Raw genomic sequence first — 21058 nt, 5'->3', positions numbered from 1 at the left:
GACCCTTGTGGCTCCAGGGGGTGACATCCTGCCCCTCTCCACGTGGCCCAGCACAGAGAGCCATGCTCCTGGGGGACATCCTGGAGCTGGCATTTCCACCAGCTGGTAACGAGTGCTGAGCAAAGCTCTGGGCTCAGACCCAGCACTGGCATGGAAATTGTGGGAAACCACAGGAGGGACTCTGGTCAGGGCCAGCCTGGGCTGGGGGCAGGCAGGCTGCAGGGAAGGATGTGCAGCCAGAGCAGCCCCAGGGACCAGAGCTGTGCCCCTGTCCCTCCTCAGCACCCTGGGCTCAGCAGGAGCACCCAGGGTGCACCCGAGGTGCTGCTGAGAGCAGGGCAGAGAGCCTGGACCCACCTGGGAGGGGACAGGTGGCACATGGTGTCCCCAGCACGTGGCATTTCTCCCACACACCCCCTTTTGCCCAATCTCCCCAACACCACATCCCTGAATTTCTGCTTCCACCCCGCTGTGCCTGTGGTTGGGAAGGTTTTGTCCAAGCCTGGGCACACACAGCTTTGCTTGCTTTGAGCAGTGCAGATGTGCCACCCCAGAGCAGCTCGTACCAGTGGCCGTAGTCCAGGTGCTGCCTGAGCAGGGTGTGGGGCTGCACGGTCCCGTAGGCGTCCACCTGGGGCATGTTCAGGTCATCCATGAAGTACACCAGCCTCTTGGTGCCTGGGGGGCCGTAATTCCTGCCAGCCTTTTTGTCCAGAGGCTTCTCCAGCACAGCTGTAGGGCCAGGAGGGACTGGGGATGAGTGCTCAGCCTGCTGCAGGGAGCCCCAGCCCTCCCAGCTCCACCTGCACCTTTGTGGCTTTTTAGGAAGGAAGAGCATGGAGAGAAAACTCATTTGGAAGCTCTGGAAAATTCCCGTTTGTTTTAGGAGAAGGCTGAGGTTATGTGCTGCTCTAGACTGTAGCATATTGGGAATATTTACAGTGCTGGAGTGATATTTAATGCAGATCACCCCACGCTGCTGCACAAAATGTTTTATAGGTTATTGATTTCTTTCAGTGCAACCTTTTCTGCCTCAGGCAGGGGCAAAGCAAACAGCAGCAGCTTTTCTGGGCCCTGGGGTGAATTTTCTGCCCATCCTGGAGCCCATCCTCACTCCCAGGTGCCCCCAGCTCCCCTGGAGATGGAGGCAGAATTTATTTCACTGACAGAGTTTGGGGTTATCACCAGCCCTGTAAGCAGCAGCAAGGCAAGGAGCAATCCTTTGTAATTAGGGACAACTGGGAGTTTTGATAAAAATTTCATGCAAATGCACACTTCAGCCATCCCTTATCAAGGGCAAAAGTTATTAGGGAAAATTTATATTCTGGGGGTTTTTTTTCAGACCACGAATCTTTTAAAACCCCATTTGTTTCCTGCTTGGGTGCCCTGCAGACAGCCTGGTTACCCACTAAGAATTCAGCTGTTTTCTTGTCACAGACACTTCTGCACAAAGCCATGAATTGTGCTTAGAAAAATGATAGATTTTTCCTCAGTGGAGTCTCTCTCCCCCTTCAATAAAACCACAATATTTGAAATTTCTGGTAGCAAGTCAAATTAAGTGTTTCAAATAAGCATTTAATTTAAATTTAATTAGGCCTTAATTAACACATAAAATCAGCCCTTTTCGAGGTTAAACAAGGATGCAGGAGATTCATCATAGTGAAATGCAATTACTGGGGATGAAGTGACATGTTTGTGGAAGTTGCATTTTAATTCAAAGCTTATCCCACGATAATCCTGCAGGGTCCCTGCTCTGGGCTCCTGACACATCCCCATCAGCCCCTCAAACACTCACTGCACACCAGACTTGGCAAGTGTGCCTCCTCTCACCCTGATGGCCACGGGGCAAAGAGTGCCCAACCCCAAAAAAACATTTATTGTCCTTTGCTCAAGGCAGATCTGGAGGGGGGAAGGTGGGGAATGAGGGCAGGGATGGAGCTGATGGAGGAGCAGAGGTCCAAGAGGGCATGGAGCAGCACACCAGAGCTCCACAGGCAGTGGGATTTGGTCACAATACACCAAAGAAAATCCCCAAATTGTGCCCATGTTTGGGCACAGAGAGAATCTGGTTCCTTTTAACCCCCATGCACATGAAAATCTGTAAGCTACAGGTCCACGAAGATTGTTTGAACCACATCCCTGTGCTTCCCCTCAAGAGTGCAGCTCTGCACCTTAAAAATCTCTGTCCCAACAGGCACCTTGGGTAAAAATTCCTGGCTTTCAGGTTGGCTCTTTGCAAAGTAAATAAAAACTAAAATCCCAAACTGCTTTGGATTCACATTTTACAAATCTAAAGAAGCACCTGCTAGGGAAGAAAAAGAAGCAGCCAACTGACAAACTCCACAAAAAGGGACAAATTAACTAAAAAATGAGCAGTGGGGAAGGATGCCAGGCAGCATAAATCACACTTCCCGTGATGAAGATGTGCTGGGCTCTGCAGAGGAAGGAAGGGGAGGGCTCAGCCCAGAGCTCAGAGCAACAGGGACACCCTGTACCTGCCCCACACTCACCTGGGCAGGTGGAGAACACCAGGGTCCCCAGCTCAGCCCCCTCCCAACCCAGGGCACACCCCACTCCAGCAGGAAAAGAAAAAAGGGAGGTTGCAACCATCACACTGCCCATGGCTGTGAGACTGGCCAGAAGGGGAGATTTTACCCATTTTTTTTCTTGAAGGGCTTCCCTGGGGCAAAAAATTCCTCAGGGGTCTGAGCCCCCCATGTGAGCAGCTCTGTGCCCCTGGGGAGGGGGTGGCACCTGCTCCAGGGGACACGCTGGGCTGTGGCAGGAGAGGAGCACAGCCCCAGGATGCAGCCCTGGCTTGCATCCTGCACATGGCCATTAGCACCACCCTCACTGCTAACTGGGATGCAGTTCCCATCATTGCACCCCGAGGACAGTTTGGATCCTCTCCAAAAAAACCATCTTATTCTTCGATTCCAGCATGTTAAAAACACTTCAAGTCAAATACAAGCCATGGAAACAGCAGCAGATTGAAGCCTGGGCTTTGGCACAGCCCTGAACCAGAGTGGTGGGGCTAAGAATGCAAATCCTCAGGTTGGAAAACATCATCTCACAAAAGCAGGGCTCTGCTGAAAAGAGAGTTTCACTGTGGGGTTGTGAGTGTGCCCACAAAAACATGGGAAATTCACCCACAGCTTTCCTTGAGCTTCTCAGTGCACATCCAGCTCCAAAGCACAATGGATGCCCCAGGAATGTCACAGAATCACACAGAAACACAGAATCTCACTGAATGGCACAGAACGACACAGAATCACAGAGTGGCACAGAATCACAGAGTGGCACAGAACGACACAGAATCACAGAGTGGCACAGAATGACACAGAATGACACAGAATGACACAGAATCACAGAGTGGCACAGAATCACAGAATGACACGGAATGTCACAGAATCACACAGAAACACAGAATCTTACTGAATATCACAGAATGGCACAGAATTACAGAGTGGCACAGAATCACAGAATGACACAGAATGACACAGAATGACACAGAATGACACAGAACCACAGAATTAACCCAGCTGGAAAAAGACCTTTGAGATCATTGAGTCCAATCTGTGACCTAACACCACCTTGTCAACTAAACCATGGCACTGAGTGCCACATCCAGGCTTTGTCAAACACCTCCAGGGATGGTGACTCCACCACCTCCCTGAGCAGCCCATTCCAATGCCCAACCACCCTTTCAATGCAGAAATTCCTCCTGACATCCAACCTAAACCTAAAAAATTTTTTCACCGAAAGAATAATAAAGCACTGGAATGCTCTTCCCAGGGAGGTGGTGGAATCACCATCTCTGGATGTGTTTAAAAAAAGGCTGGACAGGGCACTTGGTGCTGTGGTCTGGTTGAGGTGTGAGGGCATGGGATGGACTCGATGATCTCAGAGGTCTCTTCCAACCTCATTATCCTGTGATTCTGTAAACGCCCCAGCACTCTTTAAGATCTTACCTTGCAGCATGGCAGAGGTGGTGTAGTAGTTAAAGGGGACCTTCTTCACCAGGAAGACATCGGTGTCCAGCGAGCAGAGCGTGTCCCCCAGCAGCACAGACTTGCCCGTGCCAGCAGTGCCCACCAGCAGCACGGGGCGCCGGCGCTGCAGCAGCCTGCCCACCAGGAACCGCAGCCGAACCGTCTCTGCCGTGGGCACCAGGCAGGCCTGGGGGCACAGCACCCGCCTCAGTGCCCCCTGCCCTGAAAGCCACTCAGGCTGATGCCTTCAGGCTGTAGCTTTTCAGGGAAGGAGTGATGTGCTGCTGCCAGCCATTAAAATCTATCTTTTCGTGTGGATCCCCCCACAAAATCACACCTTGCTAAAACCGTGATGATTTTAACAAGTCATCTGCTCACTGTGACACTTAAACAGAGGAGTGCAACTGGCAAGCACAATTCACTACCTGAGGGACTCTTTTCTTGGCCCAAACATCAGCCCATCTCTGTTTACAGCCACGAGAATGACAACAAGTCACGGTGTCTCAGAGGCTTTGTCCCTGCCCTGTGTCACCACTTCTCCCTGCACCCTGGGCACAGCAGCTCCCCGCCCCTGCTGTACATCACTCGTGCTTGCAAGATGGATGGAGGTTGTGCTGTTACAGGCAAAGCACAGCAAAAGGGATGGGTGATTTAGTTGTATCCAATGAAGAATTCCATCAGTGCCTGGCCTTTTGAAACACCCACGTTCAGTCACTAAAACACAGGAACTCCTCCAGCCCAGCAGCCTGCCGGGGTCACCTACCTGCAGTGGCACCTCTGGATCAAATTCAAACTGGGGAATAAGTTTAGACCAAGGCTCAAACTTCTTTGTTTCTGGATCAACGTAAAAATCAAAGACTGTGCCCTGGGAAGGGAACTTGATTGTCTTGAATTCTGCCACCCACCACTTGCTGAATTCCACTCTGTAGTCCACCAGCTGCCAGATAAAGAGAGGAGAAATTAGACAAATCCAGAGAAATTCATTAGAGATGGAGAATGTTATTTATCCCAGTCCACCTGAGTGGGATTAGTCCTTAAAAATATATTCCACAGCATAACAATCTTATCATTTTTCCTATTATTAAGTCTAATTTTTCATTTTCTTCATTTTTTCTCATCACTCCTATTTATTCCCCTAAATAATTCATCCTCTGTGTTGATCACTCCTAGAATGTCTGAGATTAGACAGATGGATCAATTTGAAAAAGAGAAATACGTGCCTATGACTAAACAGACACTTGATTGATTTTTGGTGCCTACTTCTTCCAACAGACAAGGACACCACATCCATCTCCATCCGTGGCCATGGACAGTCAGAGCATGCATACCAAATCTCTTCCTCATAAATCACACCACCCTGCAAACACTTAGCTGTTGTTTTCTGGCCTCTTTTCAAGCAGGAGCAGCAGACCCCAGTTCAGCAAAAAAAGGGAGAGCCACAGAGCCCAGCAAGCTCCTGCTTTCCTGCTCTTCCCCTTTCTGTCTCTCCATGCATGAAGATTTTCAAGCATCTGAACTTTTATTTTTTGGGAGCTGGGGTGATTTTTGCTTTAGACACTGAGTCAGGATTTGCAAATTGTGCTTAGTCCCCTTCCCTGCCTCAGGTCTCCTCTGTGAAACTGGGCCAGCCACTGTCTGAACCCTTCCCACGCAGAGCACAGGGACTGCAGCCCTCAGCCCTGGGGAGAAACAGGGGGAAGGAGGGGGAAAGTGCTAAAAAGATGTCTGGCAGAGAGCACATGCATCACTGAGCCAGTTCTAGCAGCACAGTTTGCTCCTGGGGCATCTCCATTAGGTCTCTCCTCCCCATAGCCACCACAGGGGTTTTTGGGAGCAGGTGGGACCAGGGACTGCTCAGCCTCCCTCAGGAAACCTGGCTTTGAACTGAGTGTCCTCTGCAAACCTCCCCGAGCCACCACGCATCAAAAGACCAGATGATCTGAAAAACACATTATTAGCATCCAAGATTTTGCAGTCTCGTGCTGCCCAGAGAGGCAGAATGACTGTAATCTCCTTTCTCCTGCTGTCACAAGTCCTCAGCCCGGCAGCAGAAGAGGGATGTGCAGCGCTGCTAAAAGCTTTCTCACAGTGGTGCCTCGCCCTGCTCGCAGTGCTGGGAGGGGCTGAGCCCTTAAGTGGAGCAGTCCCAGCCCCAGCTTTATTGCCAGAATGGTGCCGAGCTCAAACTGCTTCCTTAACAAAAGCCCCGTGTGGATTTCTGCTAATTTGAGGGCCTGGAAATGGCAAATCTATCATCTGTTTTTACAGAGGGGCCTCGCTCCCCACCAACAAACCCCGAGCAGTGGGAAGCCTTCCAGCCTGTTTCTCCTGACATTTCAGCAGCAAAAGGTCACCAGGAAGGGCACCTTCAGCGGGGAGCAATAAACAGCTTTTATATTGGATCGTTTTTCATCAGGCTCCCCCTCGCTCGGACGCCGTGTGTTCACACTCTCCTCCCTGACATTTACAGAGCAGCAACGCCCAGAATCCTCCCAGCGGGATGCTGAGCCTGCTGCCAGCTCCTCCTGCCACACACCCAGCTGTGCCAAGGGCTGCCACACCAGGGCTAGCTGCTGTGGCACGGGAATGCCACGTCCCAGTGCCACCAGCCACAGTGAGGGGCTGAAGTTCCTCTGCTGCTGGGCAAGAGCCAATTTCTGAATTAAGCCGTGGCCCCCATGCTTGGATTAAAAGTCACCCTGCACTGACAGAAGCAAGGCTGTGGTTTTCCCAGCTGGCACACAGGGAATGGAGGGTTAAATCCTCCACAAGGACCATGAAAGCTGGTCTGGCTCTCCACGGCCTCGAGGTGATGGCACCAAGGGAGCAGCACATGGGTTTGGCCATTCTCCAGTGCTCCCCCCTGGATAATGAGGCTGTTCATGAGAGAGATTGTTTAGTTCACGTTTCCAGGTCAAACAGCAGCATTGACACAGCTTTAGGTCTGGGAAAGTAGAAGAAATCAGGGGAAAAAAACAGGCAATAAAAGGTCTGTTGAAAGATGCTGATCTTCTCATCCCTTCTTACCTGGTCCTGGAACATGGAGCCACCAAAGGCCCAGACAGCAGCAAAGACAAAGTAAAGCTCATAAAGCTCCTTGGGACAGTCAGGAGGTGTGTTGTCCTCTGTCAGGAGGCATTCCAGGAGGTAACACAGCATCTGAACCATGCTCTGCTCAGGAATGGGAATAATCTTCTTAAATCTGAGGGATGGAAATGGAAAACAGAATTGGGAAACATAACTGGGTGAAGCACCAGGGCTGCTCCCAGCCCAGGACAGCGAGGCAGGGATGCTTTGCCAGAATATCAGCATTTTCCTTGTCAGCAGGAAGAAGAGAACACCCATCCTCTGCCTGGCCCCACTGGCACTGGCACACACACACATAATAACAGTAATCAGAAGTTTCAGGCATTTAAAAACTTTGATCCTCTTGAAAGAAGTAAAATGGAGGAGTTGCTGAAGGCGATGATTTCCTGGGAGCGCCAGGAGTTCAAAAGCGGTCAAATAGAGGAGTAATAAAATAAAACCTTTCATCTTGCCATTTTACATCCGTTTAAGCTGCACTTACAGAATTCCAAACTAATATTGTAGCAGCACTGAAGTCCTCCATAAAGTAATTAGAGCTATTTGAAAGGTTGGTTCTACAATTTCTGAATTAAGCAAGCTACCAAAATACTCAGCTCGGAACTGGTGCAGCTAATCCTGGGGATTTCATGGGCTAACAACTGCTCAGCAGAGAGAGCTGGAGATGCTTGATGGGCTTTGCTGCCAACAGCTTTAAAGTTTGGGCACCCAGAGAGCAGCTCCCCAGCAAGATTCCCAACTCCCAGTCCCAAGGAGCAAGACTTGCACTCAAGCAGCTCCTCCTGACACCTCCTCGTTGGGGTTGATGGTGCCCAGGTTCAGCTGTTCACTGACTTTTCTTCTTTTCTTTTCTTTTCTTTTCTTTTCTTTTCTTTTCTTTTCTTTTCTTTTCTTTTCTTTTCTTTTCTTTTCTTTTCTTTTCTTTTCTTTTCTTTTCTTTTCTTTTCTTTTCTTTTCTTTTCTTTTCTTTTTATTTTAAACTGGAGGTACGGGGAGCAAGCAGAGGATGGAGAATCACACAATCATAGACTAGATTGGGTTAGAAGGGAACTTTTAAAAGTCATCTATTCCAACCTCCTGCCATGGCAGGGACACCTCCCACTGTCCCAGGTGCTCCCAGCCCCAGTGCCCAGCCTGGCCTTGGGCACTGCCAGGGATCCAGGGGCAGCCCCAGCTGCTCTGGGCACCCTGTGCCAGGGCCTGCCCACCCTCACAGCCAGGAAATTATTCCTAACACCTAATCTAAATTTGTCCTTGTTCAGTTTAAAGCCATCACTCCCCGTGCTGTTTGTCACATTCAGTGGTCAGTGTCTGGCCATGGAACACACCCAGGCTGGGAGCTCACACAGAGGGACTCAGCTGTGCTCAAATGCTTCAGGAAAGAAATCCAAGGGAGGACTGCCTCTGGAGCAATCCCATCCTCTCACACAAAGAGCAGCTTCCCCCTCATCCCCAAGGGGCTGGAAGATATGTGGGGAGAGGATAAAAGAGGATCTGCTCTGCATCTTCCACGCTTTCTTTCAGCAGTGGTCTGAAATCTGCTCCACTGACCCAAAACTTGTGCAGTGAACTCAGGTCTGGCCTGACACATCAGGAGACTGGAAAGACTTTCCCTTTAGGATCTCCTGGGTTTGATTTCCAAGAGATACAGGACTGGTACCAGCACAGGAACCATCAAATCCTTATCTAAGGAGAACCAGATCAGACCAAGTAAGGATGGAGTGCCAGCTGCCCCCTCAGCCCACGGCTTCCTGGAGCTGAAACCAATGACACTCAGGGTTCCTGGGGACAAGGAGGGCACTGGCCAGCCCTGGAGCTGGTCTGGACAGTGTGAGTGACCCCTGCAGCGGTACCTGGCTCTCAGGGTGTCCAGGCAAACGGGCAGGTACTTGTCAAACAGAATGGTCAGGTTGGCCCTCTCCGACTGCACCTCCCGCCGGTCAATCCAGCTGCTGACAGGGGCATTCCAGCCCAGGTCTGAGGGGTTGATGTACAGGATCCCTTCAGGCGCAGGAGAAGAGACAAGAGTAAGGACACAGCAGAGTCTCTCCCTTTTTCCACCAGGAACTTTCAGCTACTCTCTGAAACAACTGGAACCCTGTAAAATGCACCTCATTACCTGCCCCACTGAAGAGGAGGAATATTCACAGTGAAGAGATGTAACTCAGGAAACTCTCATGATCCTGCCCCAAATTTGGAACGTGGTGTTGCCTGAGCCATGTTATTGCTCTGGGCACCAGACACCAGGGGACACCTTCATTCCCCGTTCACATGCCCTGCTCCAAAAGCTCTTTAGGATAGAGGCTGCTCTCTCCTCATCAGGGACGCCAGAGCTGTGCAGGAGAGTTCCCTCAGCAGTGCTGCAGCCATGACCCCACAGCAGCAGTAGGAACACTCTGAGTACACCCCAAGATGATGACAGACCCCAAATGGGGCTGGGCTCAGGATCCTCAGTGCGTCTGTGAGCTTCAGGAACACTCCCTGCACACACAGGCAGCTCTGCTCCCAGCCTGGCAGCTTTCAAAGAATCACAGAATCACTGGGTTGGAAGAGACCTTCAGGATCACCAAGTCCAACCCAGCCCCAACAGCTCAACTAAACCCTGGCCCCCAGTGCCACATCCAGGCTTTGTTAAGCACACCCAGGGATGGTGACTGCACCACCTCCCCGGGCAGCCTTTCCAGAACTTTATCACCCTTGCTGTAAAAAAAGGCTGATAATATCCTTTTTCCTAATATCCAACCTACATTTCCCTTGGCACAGCTTAAGACTGGCCAGCAAAAGGCTGCCAGCAGCCCCGGGAGCAGCCCAGCAGGACCCACCTGCCCGGGACACGGTGGCCGGGGTGGCCGTGCGCAGGTGGCTGATCTCAAACAGCAGCCTCATCGTGGGGTTCAGGGGGATCCTCTCGTTGCTGGCCAGGGTCAGCACCTGCATGTGCAGACAGACAGACAGACAGCCTGAAGCTCTGCCAGGAACGGGAATGGAGAGTGTTTAGCACTTGGCACTGCTGGGCTTGGCTGCCCAGCCCAGCTCCTTGAGGCACAGCAGCAAAGGGCTGCAGCCCCAGCAGTGCCCAGCAGGACAAGGGGGATTCTGCCCCTCGGCCCCATCCAGGCCAGAGCCCACCCACAGAGCTGCTCCAGCACAGAAAAGAGCTGGAGCTGCTGGAGAGAGCCCAGAGGAAGCAGCAGGATGAGCAGAGGGATGGAGCAGCTCTGTTAGTTCTCACACAGGCTGAGAAAACTGAGGGTGTTCAGCGTGGAGAAGGATCTGGGGTGACCTTACTGTGGCCTTTGGTACCTGAAGGGGCTCCAAGAGAATAGGAGACAGACTTTGGACAAGGGTCTGGAGTGACAGGACAGAGGGAATGGCTTCCCAGTGCCAGAGGGCAGGGATGGATGGGATATTGGGAATTAGGAATTGTTCCCTGTGAGGGTGGGCAGGCCCTGGCACAGGGTGCCCAGAGAACCTGTGGCTGCCCCTGGATCCCTGGCAGGGCCCAAGGGACAGGGCTTAGAGCAGCCTGGGATAGTGGAAGGTGTCCCTGCCTGTGGCAGGGGCTGGGATGGGGTGAGCCTTCAGTTCCCTTCCAGCCCAAACCATTCTGTGATGCCAGGACACAATTTCTGACAGGCACAGAATGCTCCTTCTCTCTTCCACAACCCAGATTCCAAAGCACTCACTCAGGGTGGGGAAAAGACACAGAATTATGAACCTACCCTACTTCTAAAGGGCCTGAAGTTATGATCAGGACATTTGCAATTACTCACATACACGCCTCTCCAGAAAAGGGAAATTCCAATGAAAACAAGCTCTAAGTTATTTCCCTCATGCACCATTGCCTTTATGCAATATTGTTTGGTGTGTTTGAAGAAACACAGCTGCATTATTCCAGGAGATGTTATTACAATCTGCATTTCTCCCAGGCTGAATCACCCCTGACAAGGAATACCTGCTTCTTTAGCTGACATCCATTACCTTATTATCATCCATCACAGTGTTCAGAGATTCAATCCACATTGGATCAATATCTCCATCTAGTACCATCCACTTGGGACCATCATGTGAGATGTTGGCCAGCTCTCTCATGATTGATGAAAACAGGCCTGGGAGGGTGACATGAATATGTTGATGAACACTGAAGTTGTCACCTGCTCTAACAGATTTTTCCAGCAATTTCCTAAAAATTATGCTTTCACCTTATACATTCATAACTCTTTGCATCTGGACATAAATAATACTGTATAATGATATCTGCTTTGAAGAAAAAAAATATTATGAGAGTTATTATCACTGAGAATGATGGTGGGCCTACATGAGCTTCTTTCCCACTGAAAACCATAAGACACAGGAAAAATGAAGAGCAGATACTCAGAGGAAAAAGCCCCACAAACTACACAATGCAGAGAAAACCATCTGAGTATGCCTTGAAAATTCTTTTTTCTTTTTTTTTTTTCCTGTGGCTTGAAGTATATGAGGAAAATCAAGATGCTTTAAACACTGGGTCATGGCTTTAGTGAGAATGAGAGGAGAACAAGCCCAGACTGACATTGAGTGACAGTACAAAATGTCAGTGAAATCAAGGAGACAGAGAATATGCAGAGTCTCAAGGGGAGTAAATAATGAATGCTAAGAAGAGTGAGAAGCTGGGAACAGAGCAGAAGTACTGCAGGGCAAATGAGAGCTCCACAAAACCATCACTCTCCTCCACACGAGGAAATACCTAGGGAAAGGCTGGTCTGCATGAAGGAACATCAGGCAAGCATTAAAAACAGCCTCTCTTCTGGTGGATTGTGACAGGCATGCTTTGTGTTTCTCCAGGACCAGCTATTCCCTCGTGGTGCGGGTCAGGAACCGCCGGTGGCACCGCATGACCGGCACAAAGCCTGTGCAGGGCAGCTCAGGCACACAGCCACGAGAGGGGTCAGAGATAAATAACACCTCCCTGGCTCTGCCTGGACTCCATTCCTCACGCTGGACACAGCTTGGCAACCTCTGCAGCACTGCCAGTGCCAGCTGCAGCTCCTGCCTGGGAGCATCACAACCACGGCAGCTGGAGGGAAGTGCCCCTCTCCCAGCCTCGGGCATCCACACCACAGAGGGGTTTGGGATTTGAAAGGACAGTTTGGTTCTACAAATAACACTTTTAGGATTCCCTTGTGGGGCCTTTTTCCACCTAAGATGTGCAAACTTCCCAGCTGCTGGCAGTGGAATGAGTGACAGGATGAACTCGGGAAGAGGAAAAGGAGGAGCTGATCCATAAGGGGACGCATCCTCTCCTGTCAGGCCCTGCTGAAAATGGCCTGGCTGCTCTTTGGCACCAAGAGACAACATTTTCAGGAATAGTTAATGAAGAAAATATCTGCCTTGAGCCATCAGAGAGGAGCCCTGTAAGTTCTCTTGAAACATTAGAGAATTGAGAATATTGGAACCTTCCAATATCTCTCCTGCTGTCCAGTGCCACCCACAGCCCCTGATCCACAATCCCCAGTGTGCAGCTCCCTCTGCAGAGGGCTGGCTACATCCCACACTTCCCTCTGGCACTTTGATTTAGGGTCCCCAATCACAATTTAAAAGAAATTAACCCTGGCAGTGGAGCGGAGCAGGGGGCAGGAGGGGTGGTGGCAGGGGGCAGGGGAGGTGGTGGCAGCTCCTCTCCTGGAGACCTCTGGCCAAGGATGATTTATGGAGCTGTCCTCCCTCACCTCCCCCTCAGCTCCCAGAACAGGCACACAGGGAATCAAAGCTGCCTTCCTGGATTAGTCACAACCCAACGTTTTCACTCTGCATCTCTGCAATCTTTCAGCAGGTCTTAAATGCTCATCTCATCCTCCTCAGGAGCAATCAGGATCAACAGCCTGGCAAATGCCATGTGCTGGAGATCAGGCAGGGATATTCAGAGGACAAACACCTCTCAAAGGCTGCTGGGAGTGTCCAGCCACGGAAACCTGGAAATGGCAGGTTTTTGGGGGATATTTTTTGGGGGGCCCTAATGGACAGCACAGGGAAGGAGGGAATTCTCTTCCATCAGCAGCCCAGCCCCATAAAACAACCTGCCCCAATTAGGAATTGGGAAGCACTGGTGTTAATGAACTTGATGACTATCCTTATGGCAAAAAGATAAATTCCCAAAAAGCTGTGACACCCTACATGTCCTTCCAAGAGCAAACCCCCACACAGCTGGGAGCAGCACCTGGGCTGTGAGACCTGCACACAGACACCCATCACCCACTCAGGAGCCTCATTAAAAATATACCCTTTTTATCTCCAAATTCTGCCATGAAAAGACATTTACCATCTCTCCACTCTCTCGTTGCTGGGTTAATGATGCCGAAGAGCTCGTCGTTGGTGACTGCTTTGGGGTTGAGGTCTGTCCACACAGGCCGGCGCCTCATTCTCTGGTAGGTTTTGTGCAGGGACCTCAGCACCTGAGACTTGCCTGTGCCTGCAGCCCCCACCACGAAGACGGAGTGCCGGACACTGAGCAGCTCCTCCAGCTGCACCACCTGGGGAAACACCCCCAGAGCTGACAGACATGCCAAACTGAAGTTCAGATGTGCAAAATCTAGGGGAAAAAGTCCCTGTGCATGGTTTAGGGTTCTCGTTTAGAACGAGATGTCCTTTAAGGTCCCTTCCAACCCAAAGCATTCTGTGAAATTAGCTCTCATTGGGGCTCTTGCATAGAAATTTGTGACCCAGACACACAGAGGGATTTGACTCCCAGTTTGGTCTGACCAAACAAACCACGATGGTGAAATCCTGAGCAGGCAGACAAAGTTCCAGCACTGCTCACATGTGACAGCCACTAGCCAAGGAGGCTCTGCACTCCAGGGACTGTGCATGCACAAGAGTCAGTCTCTGGAAATCCAGGGATGAGGCAGAGTAGTCAAGACTGTCCTACATCAGTCTGTCTGCAAGGGGAATATTGGGGCTTCCCCATGACTGGAAGTGCCCAAGATGAGGTGGACAGGGCTTGGGAGCACTCTGAGATAGTGCAAAGTGTCCCTGCCCATGGCAGAGGGTGAAACAAGTTGAGCTTTAAGGTCCATTCCAACCCAAACCATTCTACAATTCTGTGATTGTGCAGAGCATTCTTTAAAGAAACAAAGATGGTTGAGAAAACCCCGCTGAGCTGATGATGGTGCGGGTAGAGCAGACTATCCCTTGGCCTTACTTTGAGCACAAAGTTGTCCTCAGGCTGCAGCCGCAGCTCCAGCACAGCCTCCTTCACCACGGCCTCGAAGTCCAGGTCGCGCTTCCGAGGCACATCCAGCGCAGGGAAGAGGTCCCCGATCAGCCCCATGAACACTGGCACGTCATCTGTCACGATCTTGGGGACGTTGAAGTCGCGGAGGGAGCGCATCAGGACCTGCTCCTCGGGGCGCGTGGGGTCCGCGCGCTTCAGGGCGCCGGCCACCACCAGCACCGACTTGATGGCCCGCAGACCCCAGTCGTAGTGGTCCTGCGTGAGGGGGAAGAAAGGCATAAAAACAGGGGTGAGTTTATGCCTAGGCAGGGGTAAAAACCAGCAGTGCCAGCTGCCAGAGCAGTGAGTAGCGGAAATGCAGCCAAATTCGTTATTTGTGTCGTGGACAGAGACCTCCACCAGCCTGAGGCACCTGGTCTGCATTTCACAAGGTGAGCTTCCCACCAGAGAGAGCACTAAGGAGTCAGGTAATTCAGCTGTCCGTGCCATCACATGGGCTCAGAGCTGGCACTAAGTCAGCAGTAGGACTTGCACTCTGGAGACCTAAGCAATTCTTTCCCCTAAACCCTTAAACCTTGGCCTTTGTGGAGGTTAAGCAGGGCCTGTCAGAGCCCTGGATCTGCAGGAGCTACTGAGGTGGAAGGCTTGTTAATCCATTCTGAGGCCTCAGACACCCACACTTCTCCTTCACCACGTTACCAGGGACATTTGGTCCTGGGGACAGTCCAGGAAACAGGGGCAGGAAGGACACTGCTGGAAAGGAATCCTAAAGAGGCATGAGAGGAACTCTCAAGCCAACAAGCAAGTCCTATTTGTGCTCCATTGAGACCCTGCAGAGCACAGCCCAACAGCTTGACTGCTTTGTGTGGGAGGCCAAAGCTCCCACAGGGCCTCCAGATGCACAGCACAAAGTTTCTGTGACAAGGCAAAAACCCACCCAAGCTCGTGCTGGCACAGCCAAGATCAGGTTTTCCATCTGGACTCCTGATTCAACTCACCCCGGCTTTGATCTGTGCAGACAATTCCAAGTTAAAATCTGATCAACCAGAGTTTTGCACTGGAGGTGACTTTACATGGTCAACACTTGACATGACAGAGAAGTATTTAGTTGGACTAAGAGAGGAACAGTGATCATGAACCCCTTGTAGGCTGAAGAATCAATAGGAACTAAGAGAAAAAGCAAAGGGTCACTAAATACTGCCCCAGTCATGATGGTGTTTGAGGATTTTGAAAAATCTCTGTCACTAATGCAGTTGGTCAAATGCTTCTGTCCCTGCAGATCCTCCAGGAGAACAGTTTGAAAATGTCATTGCTCTGGTGATCACAAACTCTCCCTTGTCCCAGCAGCTGCCACAAAGGCAGTCAGTAGCTAAAAGCTGTGAAGCTTCAGCCCTGGAGGTGCATGGCAGTGTCACATCCCTGATTTTGGGGGATCCACAGCAGAGTGTCACATCCCTGGTTTTGGGGCTTCAGAGCAGTGTCACATCCCTGATTTTGGGGTTCCAGAGCACAGCAGAGGGCTCACCTGCTTGGACAGGAGCTCCTTGCAGAGTTGGTAGAGCGTGATGAACTTCCTGGCCAAGGTCCGGGCCTGGAGGAAGCCCTCAGCCACCAACATAATCTCACAGATCAGCTCAAAGTCTGGCACAACCATGGCACAGGGCCTAGGGAGACAGGCAGGAAAGGACTGCAGAGCAAGCATTGACTACAGAGCTCGAGGGCAGTGGATCTGTAGCTTTATCTTCCAGATCCTCTCCAGTGGGCCACTGGAGGCTCTCCCAGCCTGCCCACACTGCCTTTCCCATGGCACAGGACAGAGCTCCCTTGTTCTCCCTGATCCAGGCTTCATGCACAAGGCTGAAACCATCTGTGAATCCCCAATGCCAATGAATTTCCAACAAATTGAAGCCTCGATGTTCCAAAACACAATTTCTGCCAGTTTTATCTCACAGGTCACAAAACCTGACCTCGACTCACCTGAAGAGAGCTTTTAAATTCTCAGGTAGCTCGGTTCGTCCTGCGTAACCAGGGTTCATGGTGATGAAAATCCCAACTGAGGGCACTAGGTTAATGTCTTCTCCAAGAAAATTGAAGGATTTCTTCTTCTCCCGGATGGCATCCTGCACGCTCTTCACCTGGGAGCCAAGGCAGTGCTCAGTGCTGGTGTTCAGCTATGAAAAACCCCAGACAGCACTGCTGCCCTCCCTGCACTTGGCCCATGATGACTGGGGATTATCACTGCTCTGGTCTGGCCTTTTACTGACCATATAAAGCTTTCTACACTGTTTGGGGTAAATCTGTGTGTCTCCCATCACAATCCAGCTCTGACAAAACAGAAAAGGGCTGAAGAGACGGGACAGTCAAACTGAAAAGAGTTGCAAGAGCTAGTTTAGCTTCATAGGACACTTGGCTGGTCTTTTCTACTTGTCTGATTGCAGCTTTGTTCTTCTCATCCTCCCCTTTCCAAAGAGGTCCATTGCAGCCAGACCATCTCACTGCCCACCTTCCATTCCCATGGAGCGAGTCACAGGATCACTGGGTTGGAAGAGACCTTCAAGATCATCGAGTCCAACCCAGCCCCAACAGCTCAACTCAACCCTGGCACCCAGTGCCACATCCAGGCTTTGTTAAACACACCCAGGGATGGTGGCTGCACCACCTCCCCGGGCAGCCATTCCAGAACTTTATCACTTTTTCTGTAAAAAACCTTTTTCTAAACAGCCAACCCAGCCAGGCCACCTCAGTGCCACCTCCCATTCCGAGTCCATCCCAGCCAGACCCTCCTTCCCCACTTCCCAAGGGAGCAGCCCCTTGCAGCCAGCTCACCTCCTGATAACACCACCTCACGAGGGAGGAATCTCTGCCCTAAACTCACCCGTTTGTCACCTTAAAGCAAAGCAATTAAGGGAGTTTCTCAGTGTAAGGACCCACATCGACAGGAGCTGCATGACTAAGGCAGCCAATTAAGCATCACCATGGTTACCCTCTAATAGCAGCAGAGGCGATGATGGAGTGACAGCCCTGCTCGCTCAGACACCACGCTCCAGCCAGGAGCCAGGGAATCATTAGCAGCTGAGTCATATCTGGGCTTCTTTTGTTCAGCTCCCCCTTTTATTTTAAGATCCTCAAAGAGGTTTTTCAATGACAACTTTAAGCTAGAACCTGATGGAAGGGAAATGGAAAGGGAACGACACACAGACACCTGTAGCTGCCTGGGATGTTTTTGGGACATCAGAGGAGGCACAAAGATGAGAGAAAGAGATATGAGAGTGAGGAGTTCGTGGAGGGGTTCAGAACAATTCCTTTGACCTAGACATTTACAGAAGTGTAGAAACTTCTGGGCTCTACACCTTAATTTCTGCAATGCCAGGCCCCAAAGTGGGTCTAGGAAGAATTCAGCACCTCAGTCAAACACTGGGATCCCAAAACCTGCACTCACAGCTGACATTGGGGACCAGAAGAACTTTGATATTTTAGCAACTCAGTTTTCAGCCCTGAAGTTCCCCAAGACTCAAATCCTTCTGTTCTGGCCCTGTGGGAGGAAGGGAGGGAGGGAGGGAAGGAAGGCTGGCTTGTATTTATCTACAAGCTTTTCTCCACTTACCTGTACAGCAACCACGGAAAGGACCTCAACTGAGATCCTGTTAAATTCATCAAAACAGCCCCAGGCTCCTGTCTGGGAAAGGCCTTTGTAAATATTCCCACAAGACTGAAAAGAAAAAAAATAAAATAAAATTACAAGAGTGAAATCACAAACGGAATCTACTCCAGCAAAAAATGGATTTTATTTCCCTGCCTGTTTATTTATAGCAATTTACAGTCTATTGTGGGTATTTAGAAAGTGCACGGGAGCAGCAGGCACAACTCAATTATAATATTTATAGCTCTGCACAGCTTGCCACTTGATTTGCTAATTGCCCTCTCTAACATCTCTGCACTCTGGTTCCATCCAAAGGTCACCTGGGCTCAGTGACTGATGGCCCCACGTCCATGAGAGACCTCAGCTGGATAAAATATGGTCCAAGGCCACCAAACCCAGTGCCCCTGGAGAGCACAGGGATCAGCCCCATGACCAGCGCTGGCCTTATCCCAGCAGAGGATCCTGAGGAAGCAGGAGGGCTCTGTCCCCGTGCCTGGGACAGGTATCCTGTGGGTCTGGAGAGAGGGAAAGCATCAGCACAGCCTCTGAACAGGCCAGAATTTGTGAAGAATTTCATGTAGAATGAACTAACTCCAGAAGGGAAGGGAAAGGTGGAGCAGGGCAGAGAGCACAGCTCAACTCTCCCCCTCCTCAAGACCCTCGTGCAAGCCTCAGAGACAAAAAGGAGGAGGAGAAAAAGCTGCTCAGCAGGAAGGGGAGGCAGCAGGGATGTGAGGAGAGGGGATGGCTCAGAGCAAGCCCAGCTGGATCACTCCCACCCTGCAGGCTCCAGGGCCCCGAGCAGCCCCAGTCTGGGGGGAGCAGCACCTTGTAGTCCATCTGCTCGGAGCAGTTGAACACGTAGACCATGATGCCCAGGGCTCGGCCCAGGTCCTTGGTGGTCTCTGTCTTGCCGGTGCCCGCAGGGCCCGCGGGGGCCCCGCTCATGGTCAGGTGCAGGGACTGGGTCAGGGTGATGTAACACCTGCAAGGGCGAGGGAAAAGGGGAGAGAGACTGAGCTGGGTGAGAGCAATGGCAGATTTGTCTTTCCAAGCAAGCTGTGGGTAGATAAAACCGGCACTGAGAGATAAAAGAAACGATGGGAAGGATTCCGCTGATTGGAGAATAGAAAAAAGTATTTGCTTTTACAAATAAGCTGTAGGGTTGCTGATAAATTAAATTGGACATTGAAAGATGAAAGAAACAATGGGGAAAAGCCCTAAATTCTATAAGAATTAAAACTTAAAAGAGAAGGTTATACATTAGAGGGAAATCTCTGGTATCAGACATATTGTGAAGTCTGTACCTCCCTAGTACCTCAGAAATGGGGAAGAGAGAAGAGAAATGCAGCTGGGAAATTGGGATAAAAAGGAGGCTGCATCCTCCAAAAACTTGAGACACTCCATGGGAATGCCCCATGACCTCTCTCTTTATTATAATAAAGTTACAGGACTCCTCTGTCTCCTTTTTGCACACAACCCCCTGATGTTTGTGGATTAATTTTCCTGGGTGCCACAGGCTACTGCAGTGCACTCTGCAGGGCCCTGTGCCTCCTTTGGGACAGCTCTGTGTGGACACAGCCAAGCTGAAACCCTGGTGGGCACTGACGACCACCTCAGGTGGTCCCACCAGGCGTCACCAGGGCCTCACCTGTCGGTCAGGGGCGTGATGACGAGCCGGGAGGTGTTGCCCAGGTACTCGTAGCAGTAGAGGAACTGGGCATCACAGATGTTGGCCCAGCAGTGCCGCTCCTCGTCCGACCAGCGGTGCCGCAGCTGCGCCAGCCACACGAAGGCCTGGCCATTGTCCACCTGCAGAGTGCCACCAGGGAGGGCAGGGTGATGCCTTCAGGTTTAGCTTTTGTATTTTTCATGTTCTGTGCTGCCTGGGTGTCTAGCTCTGAGCTTTGTGTTAAGTGTTAGTAGGTTTTCTTTACAAGGTAGGTTGACAAAATAATCCTTTTCCAGCTTGGGACCAAGGACAATCAATGCAAGCTTCAGACCCAAATTGCATAAACAATGGGGAACTGAAGTGAGCAAACTAAAGGAGGATGGGACTTCATGACCTGGACCTGGTATGTGGAATTGGATAATTGGACCCCAATATGGAAATGGACAATTAACCCCAATACGGAAATGGACCAAAACTTTAAAAACTGTGCAACCTCATGACTGGGATCCATCTTGGGTGTAGCCATGGCTGTTCTCTTTTGCTGCTCCAGGTGCATCATTTAAAAGCCTTTCAATAAATCCCTACTTTATTATTTTAGCACTGTCTAGTCTCTGCTCCAGGTCAGCCTCTCTAGACATCAGTTCTGACACCCTAGATGGGACAGAAGGCATCTGGAAAACCCCTGGAGCAGAGGAACACCCAGCTCCTGTCCCCCACTTCTGCCATCACTCCCAGGGGAGGCCAGCTGTGGTCCAGAAGGTACCAGAGCCAAAGGCCAGGTTGGACAGGGCTTGGAGCAGCCTGGGATGGCAGAAGGTGTCCCTGCCCATGGCAGGGGGGTGGAATGAGAAGAGCCTTAAGGTCCCTTCCAACCCAAACCACTCTGGGAGTGTGTGATGACAGGGCAGTGGAGTGGGAGTGGTGGACAAATCCCAAGGGATTCCCTCTGGGCCCTCACCAGAGCAAGAAAGCTCCAGAGAAGAAATCCCAAATGCTTTTTCTTATGGCCCTGACGAGGCAGGCAGTGCTCCCAGTGCCTGTCCCTGGTCTGTCCCTCCCCGATCTCCCTTTCAGTGCCCAGCATGGCTCACACTGAGCTGGGAACACCGACCTTCTGTGCTATCATCTTGGCCACCACGTCCCGCGCGTGCACGTCGATGGTGCAGATGGTCATGATCTTCTGCCTGTCGCCCCTGGAGAGCTGCCCCAGCAGCATCGTCACCAGCGTGTTCAGCTGGGCCACCTGCTTCTTGTGGTACTCCTTCATGGCCTTCTCATAGCCTTCCTTCATCCTGGAGAAGGCCATGCCCACCTCAGCTGTCCACCAGATCTGGGTGCAGCAAAGAGCCACCTGGGGAAACAGGCTGGCTCAACAGCAGGGCAACACCAGGGTTTCCTCACCCCTGAGAGGGTCTGGCCCGTGGGGAGGTCAGGGATGAGGCATCCCTGACGTGAAATGA

General features: G+C 51.2%; 1 protein-coding gene across 3 annotated transcripts in view; it reads right to left on the bottom strand.

Annotated features, from left to right (window-relative positions):
• Positions 1 to 21058, bottom strand: part of DNAH9 (dynein axonemal heavy chain 9) — a 132753-nt gene that overhangs the window by 84283 nt on the left and 27412 nt on the right. For 2 of the 3 annotated variants that reach the window (XM_064395318.1, XM_064395319.1), the window contains 15 exons: positions 20710 to 20949; positions 19578 to 19738; positions 18755 to 18911; positions 17891 to 17995; positions 16264 to 16421; positions 15812 to 15950; positions 14254 to 14541; positions 13375 to 13585; positions 11058 to 11185; positions 9899 to 10007; positions 8930 to 9077; positions 7020 to 7194; positions 4756 to 4929; positions 3972 to 4179; positions 567 to 732 (listed from right to left, as the gene is read on the bottom strand). In XM_064395318.1, the coding sequence (XP_064251388.1) occupies positions 567 to 732; positions 3972 to 4179; positions 4756 to 4929; positions 7020 to 7194; positions 8930 to 9077; positions 9899 to 10007; positions 11058 to 11185; positions 13375 to 13585; positions 14254 to 14541; positions 15812 to 15950; positions 16264 to 16421; positions 17891 to 17995; positions 18755 to 18911; positions 19578 to 19738; positions 20710 to 20949 (2567 nt within the window). Of the gene's footprint in view, positions 1 to 566; positions 733 to 3971; positions 4180 to 4755; positions 4930 to 7019; positions 7195 to 8929; positions 9078 to 9898; positions 10008 to 11057; positions 11186 to 13374; positions 13586 to 14253; positions 14542 to 15811; positions 15951 to 16263; positions 16422 to 17890; positions 17996 to 18754; positions 18912 to 19577; positions 19739 to 20709; positions 20950 to 21058 lie in introns of those variants that run through there. The other variant, XM_064395320.1, reaches the window with a different exon arrangement.

Source organism: Passer domesticus, chromosome 20 (genome assembly GCF_036417665.1).
Source record: "Passer domesticus isolate bPasDom1 chromosome 20, bPasDom1.hap1, whole genome shotgun sequence".
Taxonomy (NCBI): domain Eukaryota; kingdom Metazoa; phylum Chordata; class Aves; order Passeriformes; family Passeridae; genus Passer; species Passer domesticus.
The sequence above is the reverse complement of the archived record's forward strand: the minus strand, read 5'-3'. Positions and strand labels throughout refer to the sequence as shown.